Source organism: Pezoporus occidentalis, unplaced genomic scaffold (assembly GCF_034315485.1).
Source record: "Pezoporus occidentalis ecotype Australia unplaced genomic scaffold, CSIRO_AGI_Poc_V1 ctg213, whole genome shotgun sequence".
Taxonomy (NCBI): domain Eukaryota; kingdom Metazoa; phylum Chordata; class Aves; order Psittaciformes; family Psittacidae; genus Pezoporus; species Pezoporus occidentalis.
The window spans coordinates 1,607,168-1,624,085 of NW_026913997.1; the positions used below are offsets into that span (position 1 = coordinate 1,607,168).

Sequence of the window (16,918 nt, forward strand, 5' to 3'; positions counted from 1 at the left end):
CTGAGAAGAGGGGAGCTTGATCTGAGTTAAAAGCCAAGGACAGGGAAGCATAAATGTCTACCTACACTCTTTTGCTACAGTGATGGCTCCTATGAACATGATGCACTGTAAGTAAGATCCACTGGTCTTCTATATTAAGGCCCTGTAGACTAATGAAACAGCGCTGTTGAGATGAGCAAACCTTTTACGGATGTTTAAGACTCACCTGTTCTGGAATCAGTGTCATGGACTTAGGATGGACATATTACTTATGATATGGAGCTAAGTAGTAGGTAATTTCTTTTATATGAAATTATGTGCCTGATCTCTTGCAATGAGGCAATCGAAATTCAGGGAGGATTTTTTTAAAGAAAAGCTAGAGAAGTTAGCGCGCCCCAAGATAAATGTCAGCAGGAGGAGAGGGGGAATGACAAAACCAGTCATACTAGCACCCTGAAGTACAGACATCATTTTACCCTGAACTTGAATATAAACTAGGCAGAAAACAAAGCATCACATCCCATTCCCAGGTGCAGCCCTGCCCAGGAAAGGTGCTTGGCACCTTCTCAAAGGACATTACCTTGGCATGTGCACTCATGCTGCCCACGTCTGTGCTCCCAATGAGTGAGCCCAGCCTGAATGGTATTTGAAAATGCTGTCAGGTATGACTGGCCCACAGTGACACAGGAGCTGCTGGAGTTGGGAAGAAACCACATTTCACCCAAAGATCTATTTAGTGTCCTATATATATGTCAGAATATTGCAGGAGGTGTAAAAAGACAAAAACCCCACCATCACCCTCAAACCATACTGCAGCTGATGTAGTCCAAGTTCCAGATTATCTATCGAGAGTGTGGCATAATCTCTACCATAGCTGCTATCAAACATCATAGGCAGATGCTATGCTGTGCCACTGCTAGGCAGAGGCCAGAGTGGTCCCTCTCACATGCTTGCCTTTTCCCTGCTGTCCTGGAAAGTCATTATACAATGTTTGGTCAGCAGTATGCAAGTCTAGGGGCTTTCTAGACACTTGGGGCTTTTCTAGAGTCAAAACCTTGCCTCATTTTAAACACTACAGCAGAACTGTTGATTTATCACATAAGTTGTATGACTGCCTCCTTGGTGGGCAATGAGCTTTTAGTTTAATGATGGACTTCCCATTACCATTCCAGCTTTCACAGTATGGCTAAGGCAGAGCTTCATGTTCAGTGACAGCAGCAAAATCCTCACCAGCAACATTGCTGGTGACCTCTTGCTCAAGTTCAGAATATGTCATTTTGTCAATAACATCTACCTTGATTATACCAGGCTTTACATACAACGGGTTATGATCCCAGAGGGATGAAAAGCTTTTCCAAATTAAAAGCAGCATTTTAAAGAGGAAATACTCATACATTCCTACATAGTTTTCATTTGATATCCTCAAGGCTAACCCCAGAACTCAAAGTCACATTGATTGGAAGGGAATGTTTTTTCTGAGTGCAGCCATCTTATGAATTTAATGGAAGAAGGGAAGTAATAAAAATGTGCTCCATACTTTAATTAGTTCCCTCATAACATGGCATTTCCAAAATGGCAGTGCCAAAGAAAATCATTAATCCAGGTGAACAGACAAAGGTGCTGTATAGGGCAAGGGACAGACCACCAGGACACACACATGCACCCTTTTCTTCTCTTGCAGGTAAAGCTTACCTCAAAAACCAACTACAGTTGCCCCAAAAAAAGAATTTATTGGTATTAACATTAAATATTAAGCCACTTTAAATTTCTTTAGCCTTACTGCAGAGTATCAAAACAGATAGATCATACTTTGTACATCTTGAATTGAAGCAGGATAAATAGAAATTGTCTTTCTGAACAGACACTGACCCTGTGTACTCCAGGTGTTAGGCTTAAGCTGACCCTACCATGCAATCACTTCAACATCTGCATTTCACTAGGCAAGTGAGAAAAACCGTGTCGGATGTATGGAAGCAAGTATGATCTGCTGCAAAGGGCAGACATCTTTCCCAGCAGTCAGTCTTTAGGCCTATGCACACTTGTCTTACACATTTCTTGTGTCAGTAGCCTCTAGCACTAGTTGTGGCACTAGGTACAACAGGAAGGAATTGAGGAAGTGATAGAAGCCCAAAGACACTTCAGACTCTCATTGTTTCTTGTTATCTCTTCCTGGCCATCAGGCAGGGGCAGATGTGAAAGTTTATAATCACAGAGAGGAACTCAGGGAAGAACCCACATTAGCAGAACGGTTGCTAGAGAACAAAGCTCAGGTAACAGCACAGAAAACAAACAGCTTTTCCAGGAAGAAAGAGCCATGGTCAATCCCAACAGAGACTGAGGGAAGAAACGAAGCATAGCTTGACCTGTTTGTATGCACACTTCCTGCCTTGGTCTGCAACAACCACACAGCCCCACAAGAGACACAACTTTGCCCCCTCAGCCCTTCTTGATTATAGAATAGAAATTGATACCTGTGTGCGGTTGAATGCTACTCTTGCAAAGACAGCTTGAGACACACTGGCTCTCTTCAGCTCATCTCTGACTTGCTGGTATATATCTGGAGAGACTTCTACCGATGAATTTGATGGCTCTGGTTTGACAGCTCTAGGGATGGGTGGATGATTCAAGAACTGCTGGTTGATAGCCTGTGGATGCTGGTGAGCCAATAGCCGGCTGACAGCAATCTGCTGGTTTATCAGATGGGCCATTGCTATCTGCTGCCTCACCAGTTGTGGACTGAGCTGAGGAGACAGGAGCCCAGGGTTTATCATTGTCTGCATCGTTGGCACTTGGTTTCTGATTGGAGTACTGTGGTGAATTTGGCCATGAGGAGACTGTTCGTTAGTTTTTCCCAAGGTTGCCAGCTGGTTGATATTTGGTAAGTGCATGGGACGTTGACCAAGAACACAATAGTCTGAAAGGTTTTCTCTTTCCACTCTTTCCACTGTTAAAAGAGAAAAATTTGTTTGCCATCATTCCAGATTGCACTTACAAGAGGACTGTTAGGGTAAGGGTTACTGCAGGTGACTCTATGCAACAGCACCTGCTTAATTTGCAAACCTACACTTGCGTCATAGCTTCACTGAAACATAAGCAAAAGAGCACAAAGTAAAGGCAACAGCAATAATCAACATTTTTTTGGACTTCTCAGGCACCACCCAATGCTCAGGAAGACCTCCTTATCAAACCAGTAACAGGCATCTTCTCAAACCTCATTTCCTAGAGAAACAAGCTTGGACATTTCCACTTACAATGTCACAAACTTTTGAGCATGTCACAGCAAATTGAATAATACTTATAAGGAGTCAGTGTTTCAGAGTCACTGGCATCTAGGTGAAGGAAAGAAACCCAAATTAGTATCCACTCACATAAAACCCAGCGGAAACCAGACCATTCCCTGTGCAGCTCATGGAACTGCTTCTCATTACAAACTCAGTACCTATTATAACTTAAACTCCACCTTGCATTCTGTGTGGATGAAGTTAGCTGGTAACATCAATTCACTCGGGAGCAATAGAGCAGAATCATGCTGCTTGTGTGCAAGCATGCTACAAAACCATGCAATTCACACATGAGAAAATTGTAAAGCAATAGTTCCTATACCCAAAGCCTCATCACCATGAGTCTGTCCAGCAACCTTAAACCATCTCTGCATGAATGCCCACTGTAAAGAAAGTGACTTCACTCTCCTCAAAAACCTTTGTTTAGCACAACAAAGACCCATGATCCCTAAGTGACACCATGCTACAGAAAAGGAAACGCTGCACACAAAATGCATATACTGTAATTTTATATACTGATATTGTCCCTTTTCAACTTCTTATGTCAGCAAAATCACAGTATCTTTTCATGTAACTGAAAAACTGAATGTACGTATTACAAAACTAAATTTCCTCTAAAAGTAGTATTTAAAATACAAAATTAAGTTTAAAAAGTACATAAATAAAAGTGCTACTTCGATAATTTTAAGTAATCAGAAGTCACTTTACAGTAGGTTGTAGATTCCATGAACCTCATTACATGCAATTAGATAGGCATTTATATAATGGTCTGATATAAAGTGTTCAGGGATACATACCATACAACTAGAAGACTACTACCTCATCCCTGTATTGCTCTCAGCAAATAAAAAGATAGTATCTACTTCATAAATGCTATAATTCTATTATAACTTGTGTAATGATTAACACCTGTACAAGGCTTTGGACTCTTTTTTAGAATTTAACCTATATAACGCTTTGAAGCTTTCCACAGCTCATACTCAGGATGACAGTTTACTGATGAGTTTCTCTGTTTCCTTCTAAATAGAAGGACAGCTCTTTTCACCTTCCAGGGTTAATCTCAGACACAGAGGGTTGAATTCTCACTGGGGAGGGAGTGCTGCCCTGAATACACACAAACTCACACAATTACTATCTTTAGAGCTGTCATTCCAGAACATCACAAGTACTGAATTTTACAACTAGGTGAATGAGTACACAGAATTTTCTTGTCAGAAATTTTCACTCACTCTTCCCATTCTTTTAGAGGAAATACCCGCTTTCCAAAAGCTATAGATTTCTGAGAAAATTATTAATTCCATTTTTCACAGAAGTCAACGTTTCAACCCACCTGATTTTCTAAGTGCTTGTTTGTACAGCGTATTTCAACTATGAAATGCAGTGCAATATGTGGAATACACAACCATTATACACAAAGGTTGCCAGAGACACAATGCAGTACTTCAGTTTGCTGAAAATACTGAAAACTTCTATTCCAAGGCCTCCCTGAAAATCAGGTACAGAAAGCTCTCTACCACTAGGAACAACAACTAAATCACTGTGAAATGTGACATATAAGCAGTGCTGATATCAGGGATGAACACAGAGTTGATATAGAGATGTCAGGTGTGGGCAGGGAAGTGGGGGAGAGAAGCTGCTCTGGTCACAGCCCCAGACCACATCCTGCAACATGGACAATTCAGAGCCCATGTGGCTACCCTATTTTCTCCTCAGCCCCTTGCAGTAAGCCTGAACCTAAGTAATGCCATTGAACACACATAATTGCCAGCAAAACTGAATGCAATTATTCCGAAGGTCCAGTAGCTACTTGGCAATCGGGAATTAACCTGGTGTAAACAGACTAAAGATGTTGCTCAGTGTACATGAAATACTTGGAGTACCCTGCTACGAGAAAATACAATCAGAACTACTTTCAGTCTTCATTTACACCCTGAGAAATCCAGAGTCCTTTCACTAGGAGCTTCAGAAGAGCTGAACTAAGTTCTGAACTATTTCGTAGTTCAAGAAACATACATAGAATAAGTCACTGAAACCAACAAATTACTACTTGTTAAAACACAAGTGAAAAAAAAAGCAGAAACAGTAACCAAGTGTTTTTGAAAACTTGGTGAGAAATAAATATAAATAACATTCACTTTCTGGGCTGAACCACATTTGCCAAGTTTCCACCCACTCCTGACATTAGTGCCAAGTTATAAACCCCTATAAAAATAAAGTTTAAGATGAAAAGGCTGCCAGGCTGTTAATCTCTGCAGTGCTACTTGGAATTACAATTACACAGAGCCATCACCTGACTTGCTTCCATAGGTGTATTTTTCCCTTATTATCAGTTTCCTTTTCTGATCACATTAGGCTATACAGCCATGTATATACTCCCAATAAAAGTACCAGATTCTAGTCACTTCAACCACTTCAATAATAAAAGGTTACCATTAACAGTTACGCTGGATGGAAAAAATGTGCATTACTCAACTCCTCAAGACTGTTTCCTTCTCTAACACATTGCTCGTATCAGATTCCCTGTTGTTCTTTGGTAACTACGGATTGGTAAAACTCTGTGGGGCCAGACAGGAGCAAGCCTGAGACAACTCCAAGATGGAGACTGGCACTGTCCTGGGAGACAGGCCAGCTTGCTGGCAATGCTCTAAGAAAAAAGGAATACAGGAGCCACAAAGCTGCTGTGACACCAATGTTCTGCTTCAGATCATCCCAAAAAAGGATTTTCCATTTGCATCCTCCATTTTCCATGTTCCTACCCCATTATCCTTCCCTTATTTGCTATTGCTCCATTCAAACTGGGGATACATTACAGCTCTTGTCGTCCTGTATGAACCGGTTGGCACTTGAATATATTGGAATACAAAGCAGTGAAGACAGAGTAGCAGGACCTTACATTGGGAAAGAAGGGGCTCCATGGACATGCGCCGTCTACGTTCAAGTACTGCTGATACATGTCCTCTGCTAGAGCTGCCTGTGCTAGCTGAACAAAAGCTGGTTCACGAGGCTGTTGCCACTTCCATCTGTGGAGTGACCACAGCAAAAGACATGGCAGCAGTTCCTTTTTCTCCCTGTGTCATGCTGCCTGGTATGTGATTCTGCAGCTCTTTGCTGGAAGAGCTCTTTTAAACCAAGTACAACTGTCATTTCAGAGCCACCCACCCCTCTGAAGCCATATACTAGGCCCACATACAAGGTGTCTGGACAGCAGGTACTGTGCTAAGCTCAGGAAGCAGCTCTCGGAGCATGCCAGAATAGCATCTGCCCTTTGTTGTCCTATATCCCCCTCTACAACATGACACTATCTCTACAAGACAGTCAGAAAACAACATAATTCCCAGAATGGGAGCAGAAAATCGTCAAATTTCAATGTTCCTTTCTCTTCTCATAATGATTACCACGTGTGTTGATGTATTTCAACTCCTTACTGAGTTAGAAATTTCCTGGATACAGCACAAAAGGAATGCAGTGCACCCTTCCCCTGTATGATGCTCTTAACCTCTACCCTAATATTCCTTGCACAGTCAAGCAGCTGACATAGTCTGCAGCACAATAGCTTGGGGTGGTCCACATGCAACTTTCCATTTGAAATAAAACCAGCTCAGAAGATTTAAAATAAGATTTATTTCTCCACCTTCCCTTCCCCTCACCCTTTATTTTCACCGAGCTGTTAATAAGAACATTCTGACAAACAGCCTGTGGGGCATTTAGGGCTTATGAGTGGCACTAAATTGACTGACAGCAGCAGAAACCGAATTCCTATGCACAATAATGGATGCATTAGGGAGAGCAAGAGCATTTTAACATCTCCCAGCACCACACCGCAGTGGAGACAGAGAGATCCCGCTAGCACCCATGACCCAGCAAGTCCTGAACTTTTCAGTCCCACAGGCAAAGGGGCACTTTGCCTCGGAGAAGGAAGAGGCTGGTAATGTTTTGTAATAAGTTACTAGCCGGCAGAATTGCCATGCTTCAATTGTGACAGGATGTCACCACCCAGGGCTGTTCTCTAGTGCTTCACAGTTTGCTTCTTTGTTTTATTTATTATTTAAAACCTGGTGAACATAAAAGCCATTACCAGTGGTGGTCACAGCCAAGCAGGGAGAACTCTGTGAACTCTGGTATGCCCTGTGCTAAGCTTGAGATACAAAGGTTCCCACAATTTCTCCTGGCTTAGCACCATCCTACTCACTGGAGCAAGACCTGAACTTTGGAGCAGTGTTTGGGAGACAAAGTGCTCTCCAGCACGGTACCACCCTCTACCTCTGAGAGACAGGGCTGCTGCACTACACCAAGAGGGTGCCCTCTTGCTTATGTTACATAGTTATGAACTACCACTTTGTAAATAACAGAACCCCTCCAGAGCACAGGAGGTGCTTTTAAAGTGGTAATTCTGTATCTTTTCATGCATAATTAGGATAATTACTTATTTCTTTTAATCACAGCCCATTTAACCACTTCAGTGCAAAGGGCTGGTCTGAGAAGTCTCATTTTCATTCAACACCTAATCTTCATATTTGCTCAAAGTTGTTCCCTGACTTCATTCATTGCCTGATCTCTGCCTGGGCAATTTGTTCCTGCAGCCAGGACTGGAGAAAAAGCAGGCTGACTGAAGAGGCTGACTTCATAAGAAGCTGTAACTTTTAAAACCTTTCCCTTCCTCTATCCTGCAGGACATTAAAAAACCTCAAAATAGCTATAGTACACAAACATAAATTGTCTGGCCTCTAGCTGTGGTAGCAAAGGCTATCCACAGCTTTATCCAAGCCTAATGGAGAACAGACAGAAAAGGCCATTGTCTGTTCTCAACTGCAAATCATTCAGTTCCCACCAAAGCACAAATCTCTACTTTTGTAATTAGAAGAACCATCATTAAAAGTGGGCCTTTGATCAGCATCAGTTTTAGGTGAACTGGGCAGAGTATACTAACATCACTGACTCTGCATGCAGCTGACCTTCTCCTTTCCTTGGCCTGAAGGCTAGATCCAAGTCATCCCTTGGGACACAGAGATGCTAACACGTCTTCCAGTAGTTCTGCTTAAATATAACAAGTCATAGTCTTCCCATGGGCTGTCCCTGGACTGCATTGCTTCCAAAGATGCTTGTCAGAAAAGAAGCTAATCCATGATCTTATTTTTCTAAATTATTTTGGGGTTACTATCCAGGTTCAAGTGTGCACACAGAAGCACAAACTCAGTTCTTCATAATCACATTAACATCACTTGTAGGCAGGACATGCCAGGTCTATCTGGCAGGGAAAAATGTTACACTGAAGGTGCTTTAGTCAACACTTGACCTAATGCATGAATATTGGTCAGGTGAAACGGAAAAGGAGAAGCAGGGAAATATTACTCAGAACTGTCTGACAGAAAGACAGAGTACTGGTTTAGATGGACGGATGTTCTCATTTGATTTAAAAATACCTCCCTTCCTGTCAAACTGCTGTGACAGAAGTCTGTCCTGTTACTTAAGCACTAACCTCTCGTGGGCACCTTGAGAGGGAGGTTCAAACCTCCTAGAACACCCAGTCAATTGTGCAGTCCCTCCAGGAGATACGTACGCATCTCTTTCTAACTCATAACATCAGTGGTGGTGAAAGGAATGAGGCAGAACACAAACACCATTAAGGCAGACATACAAACTCTTCAGATACTTCAAGTGAACAGAACTCAATTCTGCTTTCAGAGTTATGTATTCTATGAAATCCATGGGATCATAGCCACATTGCAGCTTCCAAAGCTTATGTCTGTATCTAAGCTTCATGTTTTTCTCCTGTACCAAGCTAATCTCCACTAATGCTTACTTTCTAAGAATTCTTTTGAGCTAACACGACATTGTTTGGCAGCACACAAAAATAATTTTTTAAAATATAAGGGAAAATTAATCTTTGAGATTCTGCTGATTAAAATAAAAAAAGTGTTTGCTTTTCAGAAAATGAAGACAATCATTCTTTCCTAAGAATACAAAAGTGACCAGGTACTAAGAACACAATAGTGACCAGGCAGACATCTCAGCCTCAGCACACAACTGGTCTGTTACAAGCTCTGTACTTGGAACACAAGACCTCTGAAAACCATAAAATTGAGTGACATTATTTGAGCAGCTTTGGTCAGCATTACCTAATTAAAACAGGTCCAATGTCCCTGCATGGCAAGGGCAAGACATGGGACAAGTGGCTAGGCAGTTTCCCTACAAAAAAGCTTCCAACCCTTATCACACTGACACACATTCCCTAAAGCAGCATCGGCTGCAGCTCCAGCAACACCCATGTGCAAAACACGGCATTCAGCTAGCTGCACATATCCTTTTGCCGTGACACGTCTGCTATTAAGGGTGAGAGCCACTGCTCCAAAAGGGCCAGAAGATATGCAAGACATTCTGAAAAGCTGAAAATCATATATGCGTTTTCTGCAGATAACAGTTAAGTAAAAAAACAAAACAAAGCAAACAAAAAAAAACCCCAGCAAATGGTGTGTTTTAGTTCTCCTTACAGAGAGGAATAGCCAAGAGGGCCACAACTCAAAGCCCCTGGAACGCACTGCAGTGGGTAGCTTGTTTCTTAACAATACACACGCTCAAATCCCCCAAACTGGCATTTAACATCAGGGACAATGCTGAAATGCAAAATACTAGTGTGGGTGTGGAAAACAGCAGCCAAGGGGTCTATAACTCTTGCTGAATCTTGACAACCTTACACTTATATTCAAGGAGAGATGCTAATTTTTCTTCATGATCAGTGCAAACTGATGAACTACTCCTCTCATAAAACAGCACAGCAGGCCACAGACTAAGAGGATGTCTCTGAGGCACAGATGATCTTCAGGTCATGTATGTCATCTACATACTGAAAATCTTGCCTGCAAATGATGTTATTTTCTTTCCTTAAGAAAGTGAGGAATGTCCTATTTTTAGTGAAATAAATACACAGGAGTGTAAAAGTAAGCAAAGGAAAAATTACAGTAATGTGAAGAGCCACACAGCTAACCTGAATGACCCTAACTGGTTTTAGTGCCAGACCCACGACTAATATCCAAACAAGGCATAAAATGATCTCCTCTTAAAAAGCTTAACATTTCTGACTCTATAATATTTCTGCCTGTTAGTTAAAAAGGAAAAAGGTCAAGATCTATGTATGTATATCTATACATACATAAATCCCTCTATTTACAGAGATACATACAAACGCATGTATCAATAAGCAGGATATTTTTAGAAGTCAAAACCAATGCTTGGGAATTATATGGTGTGCCTTTCCATGAGGCTTCCACAACATCTGCTTCAGAGGAACAATTAAAAACTATTCCTTGGAGCAGACAGTGACAATTTTCCCCAGATTCACACTGGCATTATCACCACTCTGCAATCCTAGGTTCCTTCAGCCTGGAAATAAGAAAGCTGGGAGCCCTTTTGAATCCTGTTTCTAACCTCTTTCAACCTAAAACAGCCTCTAAAACACATGATAAGAAAAACAGATTGCTCTGTCTATCCGTTATGGGAAGTAAGCAAACATACTTTCAAGCATAAAACAGCACACAAACAACAAATCAGTAATATTGGAAAAATCAAAGAGCAGCCAAAACACATTCTCAGTTTAAGGAAGCTTTTTCTTATATTCCTGATCTGTTGAAATAGAAATAACTGAGCCCTCCTCCTTTAAACTGAAAAGCTTCATCATTCCACAAAAACTTTGAGACAGCCACAGTCTCAAAACTCACATCCACAGAAAGCTATATTTTGACAGACACTGATGACAGGAGCAAAGATGAAATGTTCTTAATATGCAGACAAAGAAAATATGTCTTTTCATTTTTAAGTTCACAATGTATTTATTTCTCCCCTCTGCCTTCCTAACTTCCTCCCACCGAGCTAAGTTGTGTCATCAGGCAAAAAGAAAAAATTCACACCAGTTAAAAGAGTTTTAGTTGTGAAAGAATTCTGATACAGTGATAGTCCTTTTGGTAAAAATAGAAAGCATGACACTTGGAAGTGAAATATCTATTGAGAAAAAGAGCTAAAAAATATTCAAAACACTACAAACCCAAAACACTGGGCAATGAGTATGTAACTGGTACAGCTTTGATCCCTTGACAATAAACTATGTTGCACGGCAAAGTTCTGAAATACTTCTTTCCATACGTACATATATACATACAGTTACTTACAGAGTGTTATTTTTATTCGTGCATCTGTTTGTGAATCAAATTAAGAACCAAAGCAGGCCTTTCAAACACTATTCAAATCCTGGATTCTCCCAGCTTCAGCAAGTTCAGCAGCTAGAGAAACCAGACAAGAGGTTCTCAATTGCCAGGAGCATCCCCTACGGGGCTGGCCAGGAGAAAGATGGTTTGAGAACCGCTGCGCTAAGCCATGGCTGTCACAGTTGTCATCACTTAATACATAACCTTCATTAAAAAGGGGGAACTCTGATCATTCAAGTAGGTTTAAACATGCTTACACCCTGTCATGTATGCACAACTCAAACACCTTGCACTCCTCAAAAATAAGGAAAGGTAAAAAGTAAGTAACAGGAGTTAAAAAAGGCTTCACACAGTAATATTACATTCATTCACAGAGCATATTCTGGAAAATAAGAATTACAATACAAACTAGATAGCTTAATTAACCCCCAAATGATTACACACATCCATGAGGGGAAATGTTCACAGAAGAACTGTCAGCTTTGTGTTTCCAACTACTGCGCGTCTTCCATTCGAACTGTGTTAATACAACCTCTCCTTCAAATATATATGTGTATCCCAAGGAGACTGGAAAGAGTGGACATCCTGTCACAAACTCACTCATGTCTTCACATGTATCCCAAGTGGTAGGCTGAGAGCCAGGAGGAGACAAAAGGCCTCCATCCTCACACCAGCCAGTTCCTGAATCCGTCTGTATGCTAACTCTCGTGCCGCTGAGTAAACTGTGAACGTCTTCAAACCTTAAGGGGCTGGGGCAGGGTGGGAGGAAAAATTCAAGCAGAATTTTATTCTAGCATCGTCTTGACACAAGACAAAATTACCATGCTGAGCTGAACCAACTGAAAACTTCTTTTAAATTACAAGCATAAATAGTTCAGCTGTCTTTTTGGTGAGTTCAACAGAATGCACACTGAGAATGTTTACTTGAGATCTGATACCATTCTATTTGTATACAGCTTTTTACATCTGTTGCTGATGATATCAAATTATTGATTGTTCACATTCTTATATTTATTTAAACATTAACTATAGACTCGGCAACCTGATGCTGTTTCCCCTTTTTTTTTTTCCTTTTTTCCAGAGAACTTATTTTTGCCTGGCTTCAGTTGTAATTACTTTGATCTTCCAGAGTGTACAATTATTTTACTGTTTATTTATTTCTATGAGAAAGGAAAAAAGTCTGACCTAGGAGATCTATATGTGGCAATTTGTAACAGAATAACATAGCTTATGTTCAGGAAATCATGGTTTTGATTAAGAAGCAACCATTTAGTTCCCACTGTTTTATTAAAACAGACATTAGCAGATAATAGGAAACACATTTAACACTGTAGGCTGCATCTAGTTTGCAACATCAGTAAAGTTATTTTGAAGCCCCTTCCAATTTTGCGCTCACCATAGCCCATGTGAATTGCTTTTTGCTTTTACTTTCTAATAACCGGCTTTAGAGTTACACATGGATATGGCTGCTGGTCCAAAAGACTCTCAATTATAGTTTTTACCCAACCTATTCAGATTATAACCTAAAAATATTAATTGCTGCATCATCCATCCACCTTCATGGAAAAACTAAGTCCATTTTTTAAATTATTATTAAAGGAGCATGCGATGACTGAAGCATGTAACTGAAGTCACTGATTTTGCATACTAACTGAGCTGTCCTGTATGAATATATGGCTACAGAAAAGAAACAAAATGAGATGAAAACAGAAATAATGAGAAATTGAAACTATCCAAAGAAGTGTCGAAGTCTGTTTCCAGGGGGTTTAGATTCCTGCCCTGAAGTTGTATGGCTGTTTATTCTCCATGCACCACTGTACCTGCCATAGACTCTTTGTTTTCTCTCCCACTCATATGGTTGATGAATCAACACCACTTGAACTGCTTTATAGCAGCTTGTGTTTACTTCACACATACCTTAACCTTCCTTTTTCTCCTCCTACTAACACACACATACACTTCCAAACAGCAGCGACTGGCTGTGTTTCTTTGAATAGCACAGATACCGAGTTATCTGGCAAACTCTTCAGGTTTGGATCCTTGACCTTTTGATTGAGGTTTCATACTGCTTTTACTGCACTCAACAATTTAACTGTGCACTTACTAAGTAAAAAAAAGTAAGAGCTTAAAGAATTCAATGCTCTGAGAATGGAAGAAAGTGGAAGACAGCAGTGTGCTAGAAACACTCAGAACCTGTAGTGGCATCTCTACAGTTAAGAACACTACAGTTAAGGGCTTCCAGTGCCTCTGCAACTGGCACCCTTGCCCAGTTTGGAAAAAAAGAAGGTGGGGAAGGAGGGAAGCCTGTCTCTATTCTCCTAGAATGGCAAGTAAAAGCGAACGGTGATGACCTTGAAGCTGTTTGATTCCTTTGATTGTTTTTTAACCAAGGGGATATGTTAGAGCACTTCGAATAAAATTCTTTTATTAAGAGACCACTTAGAGCAAAGAAACCATTTAGAGAAAAATTTCAGAGTCACACAATGACAATTTAGAGAGAAAAGAAACTATGCAGTTCCTTTGGCACAAGGTACTGATACTGAAGATACTAAGATAGATACTGAATCAACATCTTTAATTCAAGCCTAAAAATTTTAGTAGGTCAAAACCAACACCTGCACTTCCTCATCTGCATTGTTACCCCACTTCTACCTGAAAAATCTTCCTTCTAGACACAAATAATTTTAGCATAAAGCATTCTGTTTTTTAAATCCCCTAGTGAAAATCTAATCACTGCATAGCCCAAGCCTGAGCCTCTTACAGGTATGCTCCACACGGAGCAGACATGCAGAGGAAAACCAGATGCCTCAGAACTTGTTCTGATATTTCATGCAATTTTGTTTCGTGTGTTCCTAACTCAAGCAGCAGACTCTTCATGGCATTATTATGAAGATTTCTAGTCTGTCTTATGGAAACTAAGCAAGCAACCTTTCACAGCGCATGTATGCCAGCTGTTTAAGAGAAAAAGAGGGCAGACTCTTTGAAGCTGCTAATCTTCATGCAACTAAAACTACAACGGCTTCTCAAGAAGGACAGACCATTCCCCTATTTCTGCATAATGTTTTGGATCCTGTTATGATTTTCCTGGCCACTGAAAGGATCACAGGCAGAAACAACAAAAACAGCTTATGTCTTCTTTCAGACAATGAATCTTCCCTTCAGTGGTGTAATAGAGAGAAAAACTATGAAAAAACCTATCACAGAGTAAAGCTGCTCTCCAAGGCTGATGGACACTTGGGGAGGAAGGAGCCAGTTGGTATTGTGGAAAAGCTTTTGACTACCCCCCCCAGTATCCTACTCAAAGCACACGTGTATTTTAAAACAAAAAAACTACCAAAACAAATGGTCCAGTACACACATAAGTGTCTTCCCAAAGGAAAGGATGGATAAAAGAACAAACTACACATGGGGGATCCTTGTCACATCATTTTGTGTACTATTAAAAGGTGATCAAACATTTCAGTAGTAAGCATGGGATGAACTGACACAGTAATTTTACTGCCTCAGGCATTCACTGCCAATCAGCTAACACAATTTCATTGCAGAAAAAATAGAAACAATATACAGTGGGCTGTTTTCATCTTAACTTTAGTGGATGCAGCACTTTGTTATTTAGAGCAACATCTCCTAATAGTCGGATATTAAATCCTCAATTGGTAACCAGATTCACATGATAAAACATGGCAGGAGTGCCAGTACACTTTGCAGAATTGAAAACAGAAAACAAGGGCACACGTTACTTAGATGGATGTTTTCCAGCTTTCATGAATAAAATGCAACTAAGGTAATTTACACAGCAGTTTAACTTTCAAATCCTGAGATACTGGAACATTTTTTTTTCAGAACGTTTTAGCTTAATTCAAAACACAGTTAATCTTTCAGCACAACTAAATGGGATATTTCAAGCATGTTTTAAGTGCCCTGTGTTTTCATACCAGCCTTGTTTGCAAAGTATCAGATTTAATTTCAAATGTGCTGTAACTGTGCCCTCTTTGTAGACAAATTCACTAATATTATTATAGCCTATTATCACTTTTACTTAAGGCAAATCCTCTCAAACTGTAAGCAGAAGTTCAAGAACTTGGAAAGTCATAAAAAATCAATTTACCTTTAATCTTCTTGTACTTTTTGTACCATCTCCCAAACTCCTGGCACTTGGTTGCTGACACATTGGCATAGTATGTGCTATTTACAATGGATGAAATCATACTCTGAAAGCACAAAAAGAAAGACAAGAAATGTTTTAAAATATCTTCCACAATTAGAGATCTATTCCAGGAAAAGTGAATGACATGTGAGTGCACCATGATCATCCATTTGTGACTTTAAAACTAAAAGAAGCATCTAACAAGTAAAAAACTTGGTTTCATTCTCCATGGTCCCAGCCATAATTAAAATTACAAAATAATAATTATTGTTTTGCATAATAATGCAAGAAAGATTAGAATGAACCTAGGGTGAGACCTGCAGCTCAGGCTGGCAGAGCAATTTTACTTTAGTTTTTACTTATGTTATTATTACAACATCTAAACTTGAGTTGTGTAACAACAGGCAGTGCCATGCTGGGGAAAATATGCTCACTGTACCCGGGTGAGAACAAGCATGATTTAGCTACCAGGTCCTAAGGTAAGGTTAGATGCTTCAGCATGCATAATCCAAATAATGCTTTTCAGATGTCTCAGATATGTTTCCAAATGCAGCACCATCACACAGCCAAGAACTGGAGAACATCCGTGCTACTCAGTGCAGAACAAGTTAGGCAAATAAATTAACTTAGTTTATAGAAACGTGTGATTAGCCCTTGTGTGAAAAATCACCCAAAAGAGAAATTAACAGTGCCATTCAGAGGTAAGGGAACTACACATACTACACAACACAGAACAGCCAAAAACCACAAAAAGCTCAACAAAAGAGAAATACCACTTCAGAACCAGCCCTCTCTATTCTTCATGAATTCCCTCTAAGTGATTCTCAGTACAAGCCAACAGAAGCAGAGAGATGCAGAGCTGTTCTGCAGCACCTGATCCTCAACAAAATTATACTTCAGACCTATGATGCTTCTGCCCATAGCGTGGGAAACAGCCTGTGTACTGGCAGTTCTTCTTTTCTATTTTTTCCCCCTCCCTTCATCCACTCTATAGAGGAGATAATCTTTTTAACAATAACATTTTGCTTTCCTTTTCCCCCCTCTGAATTCTTCCAAGGTCAAATCATTCCAGCACATGTACATTTCCAGCAAGGAAATGCAATCTAACACCACTAACGCATGGGGAGCCAACGCATCTTCTCCAGAAATCACATTTTCCTTATACCCTCCTTCCTCACTTACGACAAAGGTCAGAAAAAGCCCTGGCACATTGTATGACCTTTCTGCACAGAGATGAGGAGAGTGAGGATGATCTCACAGCTCAAACAAGCTACCAACTGTAGGTTCAAGTTCTGGCCCACTGGCTCCTGCAGGCT

General features: G+C 40.4%; 1 protein-coding gene across 4 annotated transcripts in view; it reads right to left on the bottom strand.

The window, feature by feature from the left end:
* The window catches only part of SATB2 (SATB homeobox 2), a 140,216-nt gene that overhangs the window by 50,903 nt on the left and 72,395 nt on the right, over positions 1-16,918 (bottom strand). For all 4 annotated transcript variants that reach the window (XM_062619731.1, XM_062619732.1, XM_062619730.1 and 1 more), the window contains 2 exons: positions 15,564-15,666; positions 2,451-2,923 (listed from right to left, as the gene is read on the bottom strand). In XM_062619731.1, coding sequence (XP_062475715.1) covers positions 2,451-2,923; positions 15,564-15,666 — 576 coding nt within the window. The remainder of the gene's footprint in view (positions 1-2,450; positions 2,924-15,563; positions 15,667-16,918) is intronic.